The sequence below is a fragment of the Octodon degus genome, unplaced genomic scaffold (genome assembly GCF_000260255.1).
Source record: "Octodon degus isolate 3935 unplaced genomic scaffold, OctDeg1.0 scaffold00131, whole genome shotgun sequence".
NCBI lineage: Eukaryota > Metazoa > Chordata > Mammalia > Rodentia > Octodontidae > Octodon > Octodon degus.
In genome coordinates this window covers 7899977-7921361 of record NW_004524707.1, presented here as the reverse complement: position 1 = coordinate 7921361, position 21385 = coordinate 7899977, and the positions used below count along the sequence as shown (strand labels likewise).

The 21385-nt window shown below is 39.1% G+C and overlaps 1 protein-coding gene across 1 annotated transcript in view; it reads right to left on the bottom strand.

Annotated features, from left to right (window-relative positions):
• Sde2 (SDE2 telomere maintenance homolog) overlaps nucleotides 1–21385 on the bottom strand; it is a 50218-nt gene that overhangs the window by 23817 nt on the left and 5016 nt on the right. Inside the window, exons 3-5 of the mRNA XM_004641177.2 lie at nucleotides 20125–20236; nucleotides 18988–19157; nucleotides 17330–17444 (exon numbers count right to left, since the gene is read on the bottom strand). Of these exons, the coding sequence (XP_004641234.1) occupies nucleotides 17330–17444; nucleotides 18988–19157; nucleotides 20125–20236 (397 nt within the window). The remainder of the gene's footprint in view (nucleotides 1–17329; nucleotides 17445–18987; nucleotides 19158–20124; nucleotides 20237–21385) is intronic.

The following is a 21385-nucleotide window of genomic DNA, read 5'->3' as shown; positions in this document are numbered from 1 at the left end:
GGTGCTGGGGGATTGAACCGCGGTCCCTGATGCTTTAGGTAAGCTTGTTCTAAGTAGGTGCTTTAGACCACTGAGCCATCTCTCCAGCCCCAAAAACTGCTTTTTGATTCATTAATTCTTTGAACTGTTTTCTTCATCTCAAATGAATTAATTTGTGCTCTAATCTTTATGATTTCTTCCTGCCTTTGGGCTCTGGGTTTGGTTTGCTCTTCCTTTTCTACATGTTGGAGGTGCAGCATTAGGGTGTTTATTTGTTCCCGTTCTGTTTTCCTAATGTGTGAGTTCACAGCTATGAATTTCCCTCTGAGAATTGCTTTCATCGCATCCCATAAATTACGATAAGTTGTGCTTGAATTTTCATTGCATTGTAGATATTGTTAAATTTCTTGTTTAGTTTCATCTGTGACCCACTGATTGCTGAGTAAGGTGTTGTTTAATTTCCATGTATTTAGGGGGGGGGGTTTCTGGTTTCTTTAGTCATTTATTTCCAGTTTCATTGCACTGTGGTCAGGTAATATACATGGGATAATTTCTCTTTTCTTGTATATACTTAAGCATGACCTATGGACCAATATGTGGTCTATTTTAGAAAATGGCCCCTGTGCAGCTGAAAAAAATGTGTATTCAGCTGTCATTGGGCGGAACACTCTGTATATGTCCATCAAGTCCATTTGTTCCAAGCCCTGGTTCAGTTCTGCTAATTCCTTACTAACTTTTTTTTGTCTGGTTGACCTATCTTTTTGGGATAAAAGGGTGTTAAGGTCTCCTGTTAAGATTGTGGTATTGGATATCAGATTTTTCATGTCCATTAAGATTTGTCTTACATAGTTGGGTGCTCCCGTATTTGGTGCATACATATTTATGAGTGTTACTCTTCCTCTTGTATTTTTCCCCTAACCAGTATATAGTGGTCTTCTTTACTTCGCTTGATCATTCTTGGTTTGAAGTTGAGACTGTCTGAAAAGAGGATTGCTACCCCTGCTGTTTTCTGAGGTGCTGGGGCATGTAGTATTATTTTCCATCCTTTGACTTTAAGCCTATGAATGTCTTTTTGAGTTAAGTGTGTTTCTTGTATACAGCATATTGTTGGATTTTGTTTCCTAATCCACTGTGCCAGTCTATTTCTCTTAATTGGTGAATTGAGTCCATTTACATTGATGGTTAGATTTCAGAAGTGTTGACTTATGGCTGACATGTTATTTACTTGCTTTTTAGTCCTTTTTGTCTTGTGTTTTTTTGCCCTACTTAGTGGGTTCATGGAGTTCTGATCATTTTGGTCCCTCTCTAGAACATCTTTCAATAGTCTGTGTAGGGTTGACTTTGCCATCATGAAATTCTTTAGTTGTTCTTTGTCATGAAAGTATTTCACTTCTCCATCAAACTTGAGAGTTTTGCAGGGTATAGTAGTCTAGGCTGGAATCTGTTTTCATAGAGGACTTGAAGTGCTCTGCTCCATGGTCTTCTTGCCTTCATGGTTTGTGAAGAGAAGTCAAACATAATTCCGATGGGTTTTCCTTTGAATGTGATCTGTTTCTTTTCTCTAGCAGCTTTCAGTATACTAGTCTTGTGCTGGATTTCTGGCTATTATGCTATTATATGTCTCTCTGTGTTTTTTTTTTTTTAATAATTCTTTTTTTCTAAAGTAACTTTTTGCTTTTTTTTTAAATTTTATCTATTTATTTATTTATTTATGTGTGTGTGTGTGTGTGTGTGTGTGGCCAGCTCAGCCCACCAGGGGGCAGGGCTGGCTGGCATGTGGTGCTGGGGGATTGAACAGCAGTCCTTGTGGTGTGTGTGTGTGTGTGTGGCCAGCTCAGCCCACCAGGGGGCAGGGCTGGCTGGCATGTGGTGCTGGGGGATTGAACAGCAGTCCTTGTGCTTTGCTAAGCTTGTTCTAAGTAGGTGCTTTAGACCACTGAGCCATCTCACCAGCCCCTCTCTGTGTTTTTAATTGGGTTGAGGTTACTTGGTGTTCTGTATGCTTAGGTTACCTGGATGTCAGATTGTTTCCTCATATTTGGAAAGTTTTCTGCTATTACTTCTGAGCATATTTTTAAATATCATTTGTATTGACTCCACCTTTCTCAGTGATGCCTATTAGTCTCACATTGTTCATCTTTGCATTATCTTGCAGGTAATGGATTATTTTTTCCTGCATCCTAGTTGTTTTTAAGAGAGCTTTTCTTACCTTTTCACTAGCTGCACCAGTGTCTTTAAGATCTGAAACTGTTTTCACTTTCACTCAAATGGTTTTGCAGGCTTGTGATTAAGATGCTAAGTTCCTCCATATATTTTTGACTCTCCTTCATGCAATCTATTTCTTTCCTGTATTGCTCATTCAAGGAATCTGTCATATTTCTTTTTTTTTTAAATTTTAAAAATTTATTGAGCAAAAGACACATTGCTATTAATTATTTCTCACAATTCTCCTGTCAATTGGAACACACAGTTATTCTGGCCAAATGTGTCATATTTCTAATCTCCTCTATTGTTTTATGAATGTCTTCTTTAGAAGCAGTTATTAGTTTTACTGCAGTTTTTTTCAGAATGGGTTTCCCCCATATGTTTCCGTATTTTTATTTTTTTTAATTGAGAAATAAAGATGAATGAGACAGTTTCAAAGCTGGTTAATAGGACAGTTTCGATAATCAATACATTGTATATTTCTATATTTGATTCTTTACTTCAGATGCTATTAATTCAGAGATTTCTTTTTTTTGTTTAGAAATTGAGTCTGGGGCTGGTGAGATAGCTCAGTGGTCTAAAGCACCTACTTAGAACAAGCTTAGCAAAGCACAGGGACCACGGTTCAATCCCCCAGCACCACATGCCAGCCAGCCCCTGGTGGGCTGAGCTGGCCACATACACACACACACACACACACACACACACACACACACTAAATAAATAAATAAATAAATAAAAAGAAATTGATTCTGCTCTGAGTTCCTCTATACCTTTCTGTTGTTGTTTCTTTACTTCCGATGCTGTTCATTCATTCATTTCAGCGGAGCTAGTGACCTCTGCAATTGTTCTGGGTGGGCTCGAGGCCTGAGATTGCATTGTGCTCCTTGTCTTTGTCATTTCGTACAGCACTGACCTCTGACCTCTAGTGTAGAGCTTTGGTGCAATTATAACCTTAGCACCTACTGAAATTCAGGTGTACATCTATTAAGTTTGAGTTTATCTAGTTATGCCTGGCTTGGTTCTAGCTGTTGTGTTCAGCTGCTTCCTGCTGCTGCCCTTGGAAGTGAACTTGTTGTGCCCCTCTGGCACAACAGTGAAACTGTGGTGCCCCTCTGTTGTACCCCTGGCCCAGCTGGCACAGGGGAGCACAGAAGCTCTCCCACACACTAGCCAGGCCTGGGCTTCGGCTGGATCTAGTTTTCCCAAGAGCATCATTGCAGAAATTCTCACTCCCTGGGCGGACTTGGGGGTGGGAGCTCTGGACGGGTGGAGGGTTCCTGATGGCACAGCAGAGGATCTCACTCACACAGAGTTCCTGAGTTTTGGTCGGGGGAGGTCTGTGGGTACAGGGAAGCAGGAAGCTCTCCCACACACTTGCTGGGCCTGGGCTGGGCTGGATCTGGTGGTCCAGAGAGAGTCACAGAAGTTCTCATGCACTGGGCGGGCCTGCGGGCAGGGGTTCCGGAGGGGTGGAGGTCCGAGGGCATGGTGGAGGGTCTCGCTCATGCGCTGTTCCTGAGTTTTGGTCCAGAGAGGTCCCATGGGTGCAGGGAAGCCGGAAGCTCTCCCACACACTCACTGTACCTGGGATGGGCTATATCTGGGGGTCCCAAGAGACTTCTTTAGATTAATTCCAAGGTGTTTCATTTTCTGTGGTGCTATTGTGAAAGGTATTGTTTCTGTAATTTCCCTCTCAGTGTATTTGTTATCTGTGTAGAGGAATGTGATCAACTTTTGGGTACTGACTTTATATCCTGCTATTCTACTAAATTTCTGTACTAATTCTAGTAGCTTCTTGGTGGAGTTTTTTGGGTCTTCCAAGTAAAGTATCATGTCATCTGCAAATAATGATAATTTAACTTCTTCTTTACCTGTTCTTATTCCTTGTATTTCTTTCTCTTGGCTAATGGCTCTAGCTAATGATTCCAGAACTATATTGAATAGGAGTGGTGATAAGAGGACATCCTTGTCTTGTACCTGATCTCAGAGTAAAAGATTTCAGTTTTTCCCCATTTAGAATTATGTTAGCCATTGAGTTATCATAGATGGCTTTTATCAGATTGAAGCAGATGCCATCTATTCCAGTTTTCAGTAGGACTTGGAATATGAATGAGTGTTGGACTTCGTCAAAAGCCTTTTCTATATCTATTGAGATGACCATGTGGTTTTTGGATTTGGCTCTATTGATACAGTGTATTACATTTATAGATTTGCATATATAAGAAAACCCAATGTTTTATCCATAATTGCCCAAACTGGAAACTCTCCAAATGCCTATCAACTACATAATGGATATTATATTGATATATCTATGAAATGAGGTAATAAAGAGGAATAATCTACTGGGTTGTTTTGTTTCATTTTCCATCACAGCCAGGGGCAACATTGAGAAAGGGAGGTTCTAAGACATGCAGTGGAAAAATAGAGGTACTCTGAAAGGGGACTGGAAAGAAAACCAGATATAGGATGGCAAATCTAAGTATACACCCACTAAATGCAAACCCAGTAATGAAGGGGGTTATCAAGTGAAGGCAGACTACTCATAGACCATAGTATCCCATGGGTCTGGATCACAGGTTATTTTGAGAGATGATCTAAAGTCCTGAGACAGAAAGCCTGCACTTCAGAGTTATTCAACCTGTTGGAATGAGCTCCTAACCTCCCAACTGTCCCAATGGGAAAAGGAAAACAGTAAAAAAGGTATTTGCAAACCATGGCATCAGAAAAAAATGAAAGCCAGCAAGCAATGTCTAAGAAAGTATCAGGAAGTGCTTGAAGTTGAAAACAAGCTCATTATCTAGATTAGATACCAAGATCTGAATAATAAGAAAATCATAGATTGAGCTACATGAATGGTGACAGTGGGAAGAGAAGAGACCAGACTGGCCCAGGCATAGACCCTCACCCATTCTTCCCCCAACACTGGGTGTGTTGTGCCTGTGAGACATTCAACTTACTGCATGCTACCCACAGTCAGGTACCCACTCAGGATCCCTCAGTACCCACAGTCAGAGACTACTGAACATAGTGGACCCTTAGGCTCCACCAAGCCTGTGGTTAGAGAGTATGTTCTGGGGCTGGGGATTTAGCTCAGTAGAACAGGGCCTGTTTGGCAGGCGTGAGGTCATGAGTTTGATTCCTAGGACCCCCCCCCAAAAAAAGGAGAGGATGTTCTGAGGAGCAAGCATAACAAAACACCATGTGCAGAAGAGCTTGAGAGTAACACCCTTGCCAGAAAGCATCCAGCAATGTCCTTAGCAGAAGGCCTCCACAAGGAAAACACAGAAGGATCTGTAGAATTTAGGGTGCAAGAAAGGGAACATGGGTTAAGAGGACCTATATGGAAATCAGCAGAAAACTACGTACTAAGCCAATCATGCTGGGCCTTCCCTCCCAAATTAACTGAGGGGATCTGATCTTAAAACAACGGCAAAGTCCTATACTTGGCCAAGATTACTTTATTGGAAAACAGAAACAAAATAGATATCTCCATAGAATGGAGTCTCTCCACCCTAACTGATCACCAACAATCAGCACATAAGATATAAGCAACAGACACATAAGAAAACAAAGCAACAAAACACCTCCAAAAGGGGCCAGGAATATAGCTCAGCAGCACAGCACCTGCCTGGCAAGTGCAAGGTTATGAGTTCAATTCCTAGTATAAAAACAAAAAGCCCACCTTCAAAAGCTCCAAACTCCTCCAAAGCTGATTCAATGGGCATCACTGGGGTAGGGAGTTGTATGAACAGATAAAAGAAATGCACAAAATTAGATCCATAAGGTGTTCAGCAAGCTGAAAAATGATGTAATGAAACAAAGTGGACATGATGATGATGATGATGATGATATCCCAGGAATCAAACTCAAGATCTTGTGCTTGCCAGTTAGGTGCTGTGCCACTGAGCTGTAACTTCAAAAAAAACAAAAGCTAGCAGAGCTACCAAAACAATACCAGTTTAGCCAACATCAGTTCATGTTTAGCCAATTAGAGTTCATGAAAAAGCATCAAACAAAAGTCTAGGAAAAACTGTGCATGGTAATACACACCTGTGTTCCTAGCACTAGGGAGGCTGAGGCAGGAGGACCTCCATGAGTTCAAAGTCAGCCTTCGCTGCACAGTGAATTCAAGGCCAGCCTGATCTACACTGTGAGATCCTTTCTCATAAACCCAAAAAAGAAATCTAAGAGACAAAAATTCTATTCTAAATATGGGCAACCCAAGTAATCAATATGATGACAGTATGCCAGACCTAGAAAATATGACTGACAGGTGACGAATACTTAAAGATCTCTTAAAGCAATAGACCATGGGAAACGGATCCAATACTTGCTAGATGGCACAAAGACTAACCTGTGAATTAAGGAAAAATGAGACACAAATAGCATAAAAATAATTTTTACAGAAAACTTTTCCAATATGGGAAAGAATTAAACACACAGGTAAATGGGCATATAGAACTCCAAATATGAGTAAGCAGAAAAGATCCTCATTATAACACATCATCCCAGAGTCCAACATAAGGACAGATTTTAAGCCATTAGAGAAAAATAACAAAATGCTTACAAAGGTAAATCTATTAGAATTACGGTAATTTCTCAAAACAAATCTTAAAAGCCAGGTAACCTTGGGGTGGAGTGGGGGGCACATCTTTCAAGCCAGATTAACACACACAGGACAGGGCTTAATTGTATGTCTCACCACCTGGTAGTTTGAGCCACCAGTTATACATGCATGACTATCTCACTGGGTGGCTTTTTGTTAATTTTATTAGTAAAAAGATTCAGGAAAGTGATGAGATCTGTTTTTACACCTGTGGTACAAGCCATCCAACAGTACTGTTGTGCATATAACACCAGTGATTCAAATTGGTAGGAATGTTCATGTCCTTCTACTTTGATGAAGAAATTAGTACCCACAACAAAGAGCACTTTAAGAAATTCATGACTACCAAACCAGCACTACAAAAAATACTGAAGTATATCCTAGACAGAAACAATGAAGACATCAAGATCAAAAGGCCTACTGGAATGTACACGCAGAAGAGTAAGAGCAGAGAAGAAAAAAGGAATTACCAACAAAAACATACAACACAATGATAGGGATCAGTAAAAATCTTTCAGTAATAACTCTCAATGTAAAAAGTCCCAGCTCTCCAATAAAAAAAGACATGTAATCTTTAAAGAAACCCACGACTAAATATCAAATAATAAACAGTATTTCATACAACAGGAGTCTAAAAAGTAAGCAGGAATAATTATCCAAATTTCAGATAAATGAACTTCAAAACAAAACTGTTCACAAGAGGTAAAGAAGATAACTACAAATGTAAAGGGAACAACTCACAAGGAAAAGATACCAACTATCAAACACCAGGGTACCCAACTTCGTAACACAAATACTACTAGACAGAAAAGATGAAGTAAACATCAATACTATCACAGTAAGGAACTTTAACACCACAGATAAATCAACTAGACAAAAAAAATAACAAATATTAGAGTTGAACTAGTCCTCCAAACACATGGAATTAATAAGATATCCATAGAGTTCAGCTCAACAACAGAAAACACATTCTTTTCAGCAGCGCATGAAACTTTCTCCAAAACAGACCACATACTAGGCCATAACACTTATATAAATACAAAAGAATCAAAATAATCCCACACATATTAACAGATCATAGTGCAATGAAACTATATGGCAAAATGAACCACAAAAATTATGCAAATACATGAAGACTAAATAAAATACTCTTACAACAGGGTGTGGTGGTACACAAATGTAATCCCAGTACTATGGAGGATGAGGCAGGAAAATTGCCCTGAGTACAGGTTAACCTGGGATAGGCAGAGCACAAGGCCAGCCTAACACAATGAGATCCTATCTCAAAAATCCAAAAACATTTCAAAATCTATAAACAACAGATTTTTGAGGCTGGTATAGTGGTACACAACTATAATCCCAGCACTCGGGAGCCTGTGACAGAACTGCCATGAGACCAGCCTCTTCTACATAGTGTTTAAGGTCAACCTGATTTACATAGTGAGACCATGTTAAAAAAAAAAAAAAAAAAAAGTCATATTTATACATTATACTTTGGAATAAGTGGGTCATAGGCAGCAACACAAGCCCTGACTTGAAAATATAACAAAGCTGTGATAAAAACAGCATGCTAGTGGCAAAGAAAATAGACCTGAGGATCAATGGAACAGATTAGAAGATGTAGAAACAACTCTTGACATAATCACTTCATCTTTTTTTTTTTTTTTTGGGTACCAGGGATCCAACTCAGAGTTACTTTATCTTTGACAAAGGTGACAAACACCTCCACTGGGGCCAGGGATATAAGTGACACAAGCACAAGACCTGGCAAGCACAAGATCCTGAGTTCAATTTCTGGTAAAACAAAACAAAAAAAAAAATTTCCACTGGAAGATAGCTGCCTTAATGGTGCTAGAAACACCAGCTTTGCACGTGTCAAAGATTAAAACTAGACCCTTATCTAGACCCATGCACTAAACTAAAATTGAAATAGAGAAAAGATCTAAATATTTAAAACAGAAACAGTAAATCTGCTAGATCTTTGGAAGAGAAAATAGTGATAAAGAGAAAAGGGAGAACCTTTAAATCACACAAAGACTTTATGAAGTAAACCCCAATCACACAGGAAGTATCACAAAAAATCAACAACTGGGATCTCACCTTATTAAAAAGCTTTTACACACAAGAAACCACTGACAGAGTGAACAGACAATCCACAGTGTGGAGAGAAAAATGTTTGCCAGATGTTCCTCAGATAAAGGACTACCATCTATATTTCACAATGGTGAAATTCTATCTCAACACAGAACAACTGTCAAGTCAACCACTATCAAATGCTGGTGGAGCTGTGAGAGAAACGGAATCCTTCTCCACTGTTGATGAAAGTGTAGACTGGTGCAACCACTGTACAAATCAGTGTGAAGATTCCTCAGAAAATTAAAACTAGAGGTTCTCTAATTCTCTTGACTCAGCTATTTCCCTTCTTGATATCATCCCAAAAGAATTAAAAACACCATACTACAGTGATATATGTACCCCCATTTTTATAGTGGCATAGTTTGTAGTGCCTAATCTTGGAAACAGTCCAAATGCCACCAACTGATGAATGGATAAGGAAGATGTGGGGTTTTTCAACACAAAAACATATGGTACTATTCTGCCATACAGAAGGATAAGCTTGAGACATTTCTAGCTAAATGGATGCAATTTAAGGCTATTCTCTAAAGTGAAATAAATTGAACACACATGTGTAAATACATTGCTTTTTCTGGTGTCAGAAACTGAAAGTGTAAATAAGGACCAAAATTTATAATAGATGTTGTGAAAAAAGAAGAAAATGTTCAAATAGGAAGGGGAAGGGGGGAGAAAAAAGATTTAAAAAGGAAAAAACAAAAACAAAGATTTCATCAATGAGGGAGACTGGAACTGGAGGGTAGGAGAATAGGGAAAAAAGAATCAAGTTACATCTTATACAGGTACAAATTCCCTACAATGAATGGGATCATTATGTATACCTAAAATATATCAAACTTAATTAAAAACAACAGTGGATGTAATGGCCTATACCTGTGATCCCAGCACTCTGGATGCTGAGGCAGAAGGACAACCATGAGTTCAAGGCAAGCCGGGGTCCAGTCTGAACTATATAGCAAGGCCCTGTCTCAAAAACAGAACAAAGGGTCAAGGATATGGCTCAGTGGCATAAGCCACTGCCTGGCAAACACAAGATCCAGAGTCCAATCCCCGGTACTACAAAAAACACCTAGTACAAGGAATAAAATCATAAAGATCAAAGAGATAAGTAGTGAGTTGAAACAGAGACAATATGAAGTCAATGAATCAAAAGAGCTACTTCTTTGAAATAAAGCAGACGAATCTTTCAGCAAATTTATCAGAAGTTAGGGGGGAAAAAAACTTCATCAATTAAGAAAGGAAAAAAAGGGCCAGTGAGATAGCTTAGCAGAATGAGCTCCTGCCTTGGCAAGTACAGGTACCACAGTTCGATCCCCAGTCCCACATGCCGCGCCAGCCCCATCCCCGGGGAACAGTGAACCAGCAACCGACTCTGGTCATGGGAGTGCAAACCTGTAATCCCAGTGCTGGAGAGACTGTAAGTAGGAGGATCACCCCGAGTCCAATCTGCATAGTTAGACCGTGTACCAAATACACAAATGAGGGAGGGAGGAAGAGAAGAGAAGAGAAGAGAAGAGAAGAGAAGAGAAGAGAAGAGAAGAGAAGAGAAGAGAAGAGAGAAGGAAAAAAAGCAATAAGCCAGGTATGGTGGCACACACCTAGAATCCCAATACTTAGGAAGCTGGGGCAGGAAAGCTGAAAGTTTGAGGTCAGCTTGGACCATGGAAGGAGCTCAAGCCCAGCCAAAATTACACAGAGAAATTGGGGGTGGGGAGGACTAGGCGGAATTACAACCAACATCCAGAAATTTAGAAGATTATACAAATTAATTTTTTGATAACCTATACTACCAAAATCTATACTACCTATGAACCAAGAAGACATAAAAGCCCTCAATTGTCCAATAACAGGCAATGAAAATGAAGTAGTAGGGCTGGCCAAATAGCTCAATGAATTAAAGTGCCTGCTTAGACAGACACAGGAGCCAATGGCCTGCTATGCCACCCCCACCCCCGCCTCCAAGGCACACTGAGACAGCAATTGAGACTGGGCATGGTGGCACACATCTGTAATCCCAGCACTTGGAAGGCTCTAAACAGGAGGATCGCTACAAGTCCGATCTATGCAGTGACTCTGTAAATCCTGTACACCCTGTGCTAAATACAAAAAAAAAAAAAAGAAAAATGAAAATGAGGTAGCAATAAAAAAAATCAAAACAATGAAGGAAAAGCACAGGACACAATGGATTCACTGCTCAATTCTATAAGAACTTCTTCAGTAAACAGCAAATGACAATACTTCTCAAAATCACCAATAAACTTGAAAGGAGGAGAATACTACAAAGCTCCTAGAAATTTTAACCTGATATTAAAATTACAAATTGACTTCATAAAACGCAAACTAAAAGCAAATCTCTTTAATGATGACACACCAAAAAATTTTCAAAGAATATTGGTAAACAAAATGCAACAAATCACTAAAAAAAGCCATGATAACCAAGTAGGTCTCATCCTAGGGATGCAAGGGTGGTTCAACAAATGTAAATTAATAAATGTAATAATGCATCACATAACACAAGCAAGCACAAAAATCACATGATTTAATGCCAATAGACATAAAAAAAATCTCTGTAAACAGACTCAAGATCCAGAGTCCAATTCCCAATACTACAAAAAAACACCTGGCACAAGGAATAAAATCATAAAGATCAAAGAGCTAACAGTCTGATAAAAGCCATCCATGCCAATACCTCCTGCCAACATCATACCAATCAGGAACAAGACTAAGGGATGTCCAGGATCATTATTACTGTCCAATATAGTACACAAACCATTACACAGAGCAACCACACAAAAGAAACAAACAAATGGATAAGAATTGCAAAGGGGGCTGGCAAGATAGCTCAGCAGTCTAAAACACCTGCTTAGGCAAACTTAGGCAGGCGCAGGGGATTACAGTCCCTGATATCACAAGCTAGGTCAGCCCCGCCCCCAGGGTGAGCCTTGCCAGCCAAAAAAAAAAAAAAAAGGAGGAAAAAAGAATACTGAATAAATCAAAATATATTTACAAATGGCATGATCCTATAGACAGAAGAGCCAAAAAAATTCCACCAATAGATTCCTAGAACTAATAAACGATTTTCAGCAAAGTACCAAGATATAAAATCAACACACAAAAATCAATTGTGTTCCTGAACACCAACAACAAACACAGTGAGAAAAACCCTAAGAAGGGGACCACCCACTCAGGGCCCCCCTTCTGTCCCTCTCTGGGACAGGAGCTTTCTTTCCCCCAATAAATATATATTGCTCATAATTAAAAAAAAAAAAGAAAAAAAAGGGCTGGTGAGATGGCTCAGTGGTCTAAAGCACCTACTTGGAACAAGCTTAGGAAAGCACAGGGACCACAGTTCGATCCCCCAGCACCACATGCCAGCCCGCCCCACCCCCTGGTGGGCTGAGCTGGCCCCACACACACACACACACACACACAATAAATAAATAAATAAATGCTTAAAAAAATTAAAAAAAACAAGAAAACAATGCCATTCACAATAATGCCCCACCACCACCCAAAAATAAAATACTTAAGTATTAACCATGGAACTGAAAGATGTTTAACAAGAACGCTACAGAAATCTGAAAAGGGAGGACTGAAAAGAACACCAAAAAATGGAAAGAGATCTCCCATTTCTGAACAGGCAGAACCAAATATTGTTAAAATGACTGCATTACCAAAGCTGATACATGGATTTAAGGCAAACCCAACCAAAATACCAAGAGCACTCAAAGAACTACAAAAAAAAAAAAAAAAAAAAAAAAGTCCTAAAATTGTTACAGAGTCAGAAGAGACTCAGAATAGCAAAAGCAATCCTGGGCAACAAGTGCAATCAGGTGGCATCATAATCCTGAATCCCAAGCTGTACTGTATTACAAAGCTACATGATTAAAAAAACACACACACACACAACATGGTGCTGGCACAAAAACAGACAGGTCCATCAAGTGAAAAGAACAGAAGATGCAAAAACAACCCAGGCATACTCAAATATATTCTGTTTGACAAGAGGCGGAAAACATACTCTGAAGAAAAGATAGCTCACTTAACAAATGATGCTAGGAAAACTAAGTTATCCATATGTAAGACACTAAATCTAAACCCATATCTTTCATCATGCATTAAAATAAAAATCAAAATGGATCAAAGACCTAAATACTAAAACATAACAATTTATTAGAACATTAAATAAGTGAAACTCTTAAAATCAGGCATAGGCAAGGACTTTCTGAACAGAACCTCAACTGCACAAGAAATAGCACAAGGAATAAACAAAGGGGATTATATCAAATTGAAAAGCTTTTTGTGGGAGAAAATAACCAACAGAATGAAGAGACAATCTACAACATCAGAAAAAAAATTTGCAAGTTACTCCTCAGACAGAAAATCATCTAAAATATATATAAAGAGGCTAGGAGTGATCACACATGTCTGTAATTGCAACACTTGGGAGCCTGAGGCAGGTAGATCATGAGTTTGAAGCCAGCCTGGGCAACATAGTGAGAGCCTGTCTCAAAAAAACAATACCAAAATAAATATTAGGCTCCTCAAAATAAACAACCCAATCAAAATACAGGCAAATGAAATGAACACACACTTCTCATCAGAAGTACAAATGTCCATTAAGTCACGAAAAACTGTTCAACATTGCTAGCCACTAGAGAAAATGCAAATTAATACACTGAGAATCTATCTTATTCCAGATAGAACAGCAATCATCAAGAAATTAAAAAACAAATGCCAGAGGCTACAGGAAAAACCATGATATTAGCCATGGAAGTGAAAGACACCTATACTCTTAGTGGGAATATAAAATAGTACAAATACACAAATCAGTATAAAGTCTTCTAAAGAAATAAAAATAGAAATTCCAATTGACCCAGGGATTCTCCTTCTAGAAAGCATAATCCCAAAGGAGTTAAAGACATTGTCACAGTAATACACACTCATATTTAACTCTTAACAGTTATATCTTGGAAGCAGCCTATGTAACCATTAACACATTCCTATGAACTTGGGTTACCAGTGGTACATGTGTGACAGTCTCATGCATAACAGTACCACTTCTACTATCAATACAAGCCACCTGATAGGACAGGCGTGCATGTACCACCAGCGTCCAAGCTGCCCATCAGCAAGATAAAGTATGGCCCTGTTGTGAACATGCTAACCTATGAAAAAATAAAGAAAATTTGATTTACTCAGTCATGATAAATAAATCATGGCATTATTTATCAGTCATGAAACATAATAAATATTAGTCATTTGTAGGAAAATGGGTATACCTTGAGACCACAGTGCTAAGTAAAATAAATCTGACACAGAAGCTTAAGCATCACGAGGTTTCTCTTATATGAGAAACACAAAGTTTAAATAATTTAAAGATTACCAAAATAAAAAAAAACTAACAGAAAATAGGGAGATGCTATAGATGTTTTACAATGGCAAGGGGATCTACATATATAACATAGAGAAGCTTGGGAGGAAAAGGGAAAGTAAAAAGGATTAAGATTCAATATATACATAGGGGCTGGTAAGATGGCTCAGTGGTCTAAAGCACCTACTTAGAACAAGCTTAGCAAAGCACAGGGACTGCTGTTCAATCCCCCAGCACCACATGCCAGCCAGCCCCGCCCCCTGGTGGGCTGAGCTGGCCACACACACACACACACACACACACACACAAATAAATAAAATTAAAAAAAAAGATTCAATATATACATGTACCAACATCTCACAATGAATATATTATGTATTTAAAATACATACTTTTATTATTATTATTTTAATGTATATAGTAAAAGGTCTATAGGATCTCACTACACAGATTTGACTTGTAGTGATCGTTCCTGTTTTTCAGCCTCCCAAGCACTGGAATTACAGGCGCACACCATGCCCAGTCTCAATCACTGTCTCAGCATGCCCTGGGGGCGGGGCCAGCATGGCAGGCCAGGGATTGAACCCCTGGCCCATGTCAGCCTAAGCAGGCACTTTAATCTGCTGAGCTATCTAGCTGGCCATGAAATCTGTACTTTTAAAACAAAGAATGATTCAATCACCAGTAGAAAAAGAAAAAAAAAAACAGAATGAACTAATGAATGAATCTTATAAGTACATGTTAAGCAAAAGCAGCCAGGCCATGAAGACTAAATGACATTTTGGGAAAGACTAAACCATAGGAACAGGTGTCACATTGGTAGTAGTTACTGTCAGAATGTATGGGTAAAAGAAGGGTACACAGGAACTACTTACATTGACAATATATTCTTTTTCTTTTCTGTTGCTTTCAAGACAGGGTCTCACTATGTCATTCAGGTAAGCCTTGAACTCACTCTGTAGCTTAGGCTAGCCTCAAACTCAATAATGATCCTCCTACCTCAGCCTCCCAAGTGCTGGGATTACAGGCAGACAGCACCATACCCAGTTAATATTATTCTTAACATATATAATGACTGTGGTGGTAACATTTACATGACTATATATTTTTCAAAATTCGGGGCTGGTGAGATGGCTCCGTGGTCTAAAGCACCTACTTAGAACAAGCTTAGCAAAGCACAGGGACTGCGGTTCAATCCCCCAGCACCACATGCCAGCCAGCCCTGCTCCCTGGTGGGCTGAGCTGGCCACACACACACACACACACACACACACACAAATAAATAAAATTAAAAAAAAAATTCAATGAAGTGCTCATCTGAAAAAGTGAAATTAGGGCCGGCCAAAGAGCTCAGCGGATTAAAGCGCCTGCAAGCAGGTGCAGGGGCCATAGGTGCGGTCCCTGGCCTGCCGTGCTGGCCCCACCCCTGGGGTGCGCTGAGACAGCAATTAAGACTGGGCATGGTGACGCATGCCTGTAATCCCAGCTCTTGAGAGGCTGTAAACAGGTGGATCACTATGAGTGATCACCCTGTAGACCCTTCCCTAAAATTCCAAAAAAAAAAAAAAAAAAAAAGGTGAAATTTTCCTGTATATAAATTATACCCAGTAAATCTGATTTAAAAAACAAATACATGCCTGTACCCCCAGTACTCGGGAAGCTGAGGCAGGAGGATCATTTTGAGTTCGAGACCAGCCTGAGCTGAAAAATGAGCTCAAGGCCAGCCTAACTATAGAGCAAAACCCTGTCTCAGAAAAAAACTAACTAAATAAATACAGATAATGTTCCTTTTCTCTCAGGGACATTTAATTCCCATGTCAAAAGACAAACACAAAATTCTCTAAAGTCAAAAGTTACCTAATCTGGGGCTGGAGAGATGGCTCAGTGGTCTAAAGCACCTACTTGAAACAAGCTTGGCAAAGCACAGGGACCGCGGTTAGATCCCCAGCACCACATGCCAGCCAGACCTGCCCCCTGGTGGGCTGAGCTGGCCACAGACACACACAATAAATAAATGTAATAAATAAAAAAAAAATAAATATTTAAAAAAAAAAAAAAGTTACCTAATCTTTGGTTAATAATGAAAGTGTACTTCGTTTCATGAACTCAGTTCTCTCCATGATTCTGGTCACTAGTCACAAACCTAACTGGATGAGAAATGAATCAAATTAGGACTGGGGAGATAGCTCAGTGGTCTATGCACTTGCCTGGGAAGCACAAGGACCCAGGTTTGATCTCCATAACTGCATGCCGTGCCTGCCCCATGCAGGCCACTGAAACTGGGCATGATAGCACACACCTGTAATCCCAGCACTGGGGTGGATAAGACAGATGATCACTACAAGTCCTCATTGCATAGCAAGACCCTGTACCAAATAAATAAATAAATAAAGATTTAAAAATTTTTTTAAGAAATGAATCAAATTTCTCAACAAAGTCAACATGGAACCCAAACACTGAATTTGATTTGGTTCTCTTCCAACTCAGTCTGTGAGCAGAATCATGGAAAGAATGAAGTTCATGAACTGACGTACCACTGTATCCCCAAAGGCAGGCCAATAAGGAAGCAAGATCCAGTGGCACTTAGCATTTTCTAGAACTCAGACCTACGAAACTGAGTTGTCAACCAGAGGGCCAAGCAGAAAGCCAAGAGAACAGCACCAGAATGAGTAGAAAAAGGGTTGCTGTGCCTTTCACCTGCAAGTGGTGGACAGGTCTGGCCAAGCAACTGAAGACCAGCAACATGGGGATGTACAGCTTGACTTGTATCTGGAATATATGAAAGTTAATTCTCTCAATACACAAAGTAATTTGAATACAAAGTGTTTTCCATTAATGCTGCTCACAGAAGAAGGCATGAAAATATGTATTATGTTATAATCACTTGATACCTAACAACCAAAGCCCTCTGCAGTCTTCTGAGCTTCCATAAAACATTACTCAAAAACGTCAATGTGTCAGGTAGAAAGAAAGAAATATATTATTTCAGTCCTTGAAGATAATTTAGGATGAAAATGAAACCTACTTACCAAAAACATTTCCTTTTCTTTGCACTGACTCCTTGGTCTGTCTGAGATTTGTTAGGCCGTTTTCGATTCTCACTGACTTCTGCAGATACCATCTTGCTGGAGGATGCTTGTATACCTAACCAGAAATTTAACAAGTTTCTATTATTGAGACTGAGTTCAAAGAAAATACATAATTTGAATTGAAAACCATACAATCTAAAATTATACATTTAAATTTCTTAAGGAGCCACGTATGGTGATGCAGGGAGCAAGAGTTTGAGGTCAGCTGAGGCAAGTTTAACAAGACCCTGCCCTCTCTCCAAAACATCCCTTAATAAAAGGGATAAAGAAATGTAGTTCAGTGTGAAAGCTCTGTCAATCTGCAATACCACAAAAATAAATTAAATTTGTTAGGGTACTGAAATTTTGTATTTTTATGTTACATGAGATTAATCTCAAATTCACAAAGATATACCATGCAGCTAAACCCCTGGCCCTAGAACCAAATTTTTAAAGCATCAATACCCAATTTATAACTTTGAGACTAACAGGTTTATTATCTAATTCTCCCCAAACCTAATTATTTTTCCTCTTGTGCTGGTTATTTATATATATTTCTCTTTCCCTATTATATGGCAACCTTTTTGTTAGGAATGATTCCTTTTCATTCTACTATATCCATAAAAGGCATAATGCTTTGCAGACTTAAATAATTCTATTTTATTTTATTTTTTTTAGTATAGGGTGTACAGGGTGTACAGGGTTTTACTACACAAATCGGACTTGTAGTAATCCGCCTATGTTCAGTCTCCCAAGAGTCAAGATTACAGGTGTTCATCACCACACCCAGTCTCAATCACTGCCTCAGCACACCTTGGGGGGGCCAGCATGGCATGCCAGGTATCGAACCTTCACCACTGCATCTGCCTCAGTAGGTACTTTAATCCGTTGGGCTATCTGGCCAGACCTCCACTAAAACTATTTTTTAAGACTGACCTAAAATTAGAAGTAAATACACTGTAGTTACCTCCAAAGGATTTAGCTTATCCACACACACAAACAAGTGTTCCCACCTGAGGCCCACAGGTCCAAATTCAGAGGTTAAGTATGCCCAATGTCTGCAGGGCAGTACACAGTAAAAATATGTGGAGTCTGCTTTGCTTTGTTGTGGTACCAGGGACTGAACTCAGGGCTTCATACATTACAGAAACACTGAGCTGCATCCTGTGCCTTTTTAAAATTTCAGACCGGCCTTGCACTATGTAGCTCAGAGTACCCTAGAATTCAGAGATCTTTCCTGTCCCTCCCGAGTGCTGGGATTATAGGCATGTGCCAACCATATCCAGCTTAAAATGTTGAGACAGGGCCGGGGAGATAGCTCAGTGAAATAAGCACTTGCCTGGCACGCGAAAGAATCGGAGTTCAATCCCTGGTTCCGCAAATAAATAAATAAATAAATAAATAAATAAATAATAAAATAAAATTTTGAGATAAAGTCTTGCTAAATTGCCCAGGTTTGGATCAAACTTAGTCTTTTTGCCTCAGCTTCCTAAGAAACTTCAGTATATACCACTATGCCAAGGCTTTTATCAAATTTTCAGAAATGTTCAGAACTGCCCTTTGTGCTTACTGATACCTCCAGGGTGCCTACGAACCACACTAATGACCTTCTTTTTCACCTTTCAGCACAGAATCCTCCAGACGCTCAGCCATCTCATGGCACTGCTGCTGGTATTCAGGGCTGGTAAAGCAGTGCTTGGGTTCTGCGAGCTTCCGCTGCAGTCGCTCCAAGCGCCTTTGCTCCTTTTCAGCATCCCGTTCAGCTTGTTGTTTTACCCATTCAGCCATCCTGGACAGAAAGACAAGAGATGTAACTAAAACAGTACAGTATGCATATAGTATATCACACAGCATTTCAAACAAGACAGAGTACATGTATGGTTCCAGCAAAGTGTAATGGAGCTGAAAAATTATTACTGCCTAGTGACACATTAGTTATACTATTAACATATGACTGGATATAAAAAATGTCCCCTAGACGAATGAGCTCTCAAATTGTGGTATTTCCCTAGAAAGGTGTACTGTGCTTAAAGCTAGGATACTATATAAATCTAAGGAAAAACCCAAAGGTGTTTTGGTTTTTTTGGTCTTTTTGAGACAGGGCCTCACTCTGCAATTCAGGCTGGCCTTGAGTTCACTTTGTAGCCCAGGCTGGTCTCAAACTCACAACAATCCTTCTGCCTCTGTGGCCCAAGTCCTGGGATTACAGGCATACGCCATCATACCCTGCCCAAAAATGATTGTTAAATTATGAGAAAAGTTAAATGTGACAACCAAACTACAATGTAAATAACCTTACATATCTGATATACATGTCATATGTATAATTTACTATCAATAGGAAAGTATGTTGCTGCTTCAAAAAAACAACTTTTTTTTTTTTGGCGGAACCAGGGATTGAACTCAGATCCTTGCGTTTGCCAGTCAAGTGCTTATCCTACTGAGGCATCTCCCCAGCCCCCCAAAAAAACAACTCGAGAAATATCAAGGGTAAATAAGCAAGATGAAGGAGAGCTATTGGGAAGTGGAAAGAACTTATTCAAATGGGATGGGGAATTAAGGTTAGAAGGGAAAAGGGATTCTAAAAAAAGAATGGAAGGAAAAAAACAGAAACAAAATGAGGGGAAGGATTCAAAGGAGGGTAATAAGAAAAAAAGAATTAAAATTAAAATATGAATTTGAGTACTGCATATAGCAAATATATACTTATAAAAAATTAAAAGATTAAAAAAAAAAAAAAAGATGGGTAATCTCACGCTTTTTCATGATTGACATCCCGCAATCTCCTTCCACTGAGGTCCCGGCAAGCTTCCCGATTGGTTGTTTTCTCAATCTGAGCACCAAGTGCTCGAAGCATAGATCCAAAACCTGAGCCAAGATATTGGGACAATACAGGTTAAAATGTATTCAAGGATGAATCAAGGCAAATTTGGGGTTTTTTTGTGTTTTTGTTTTTGTTTTTGAAACAGGGTCTCACTATGTAGTACAGACTGGCCTTGAACTCACTTATATAGTCCAGGCTGGCCTCAAAACTCATTGACGATCCTCTTGCCTCAGCCTACTAAGTACTGGAATTACACATGTGTCACCACACCTGATTTAAACTTGTGAAAACAGTCTGGATTCTAAGATTAAAACTAATCACTACATTCTTACCTTTTTTGTTTTAAAAAGAAATGGATAAAAGGTTCTAACCCAAGAAATAAAGGGAAAAAAATTGATAAATCTGACCTGAACTCATGCCCTTTACCTTTCATTTCACATTTCTGGAATACAAGAGTATAATATATTTTAAGGGCTTTAGGCAGAGATCCCATGATTGTCAGATTAAGAGTTAAATACTATGTGGTCAGGTTTTTCAATAGGTTTAAAAGAGGCAACCTGAAGTTAATAGTGGTGGATGACATATTTCAGTCTTCAAGACTCAGTTCAAACAGCAAGATGACTAGTTTGAGAGCTCAATGTTGTGAGACCAAACCAAATCAGTGCAGATGAAGACAACTTAAGGGTTATGTGCTTGTACATCTGGAGGTATACCTAGACTGTTCACACGGTTTTCACTCCTGTAGTTTCTTATCTTCTTAGATGTCTAAGTACAGCTAGATACAACCCAAATGCCCATCAACTGAGAAATGGATAAAAAAGATGTGGTATTTTTACACAATGGAGTATTACTCAGATATAAAAAAAAGATAAATTTGAGGCTTTTGTGGATAAATGGATGTAACTAGAGACTCTATTGGTAAATGAAATAAATCAGACCCAAAATGTACAAAATGTACAAACAGCATATTGTCTCCATGAAAGAGCAAGTAGTCTCAAAGGTACAATAGGTACTGTGAAAGGGAAAGAATTTGTTTAATGTGAAGTAAAAACTGGGATAAGAAAAAGGACAAAGGAAATAAGGGGGGAAAAAGAGATATATATATATATCTTCACGATAGTTGTGCTGCTGATCTCCGCTGGTCTTTTAAAAAGAAGTGTTAATGCTTAGAATTTTTTTTTCAATTTCTTTTA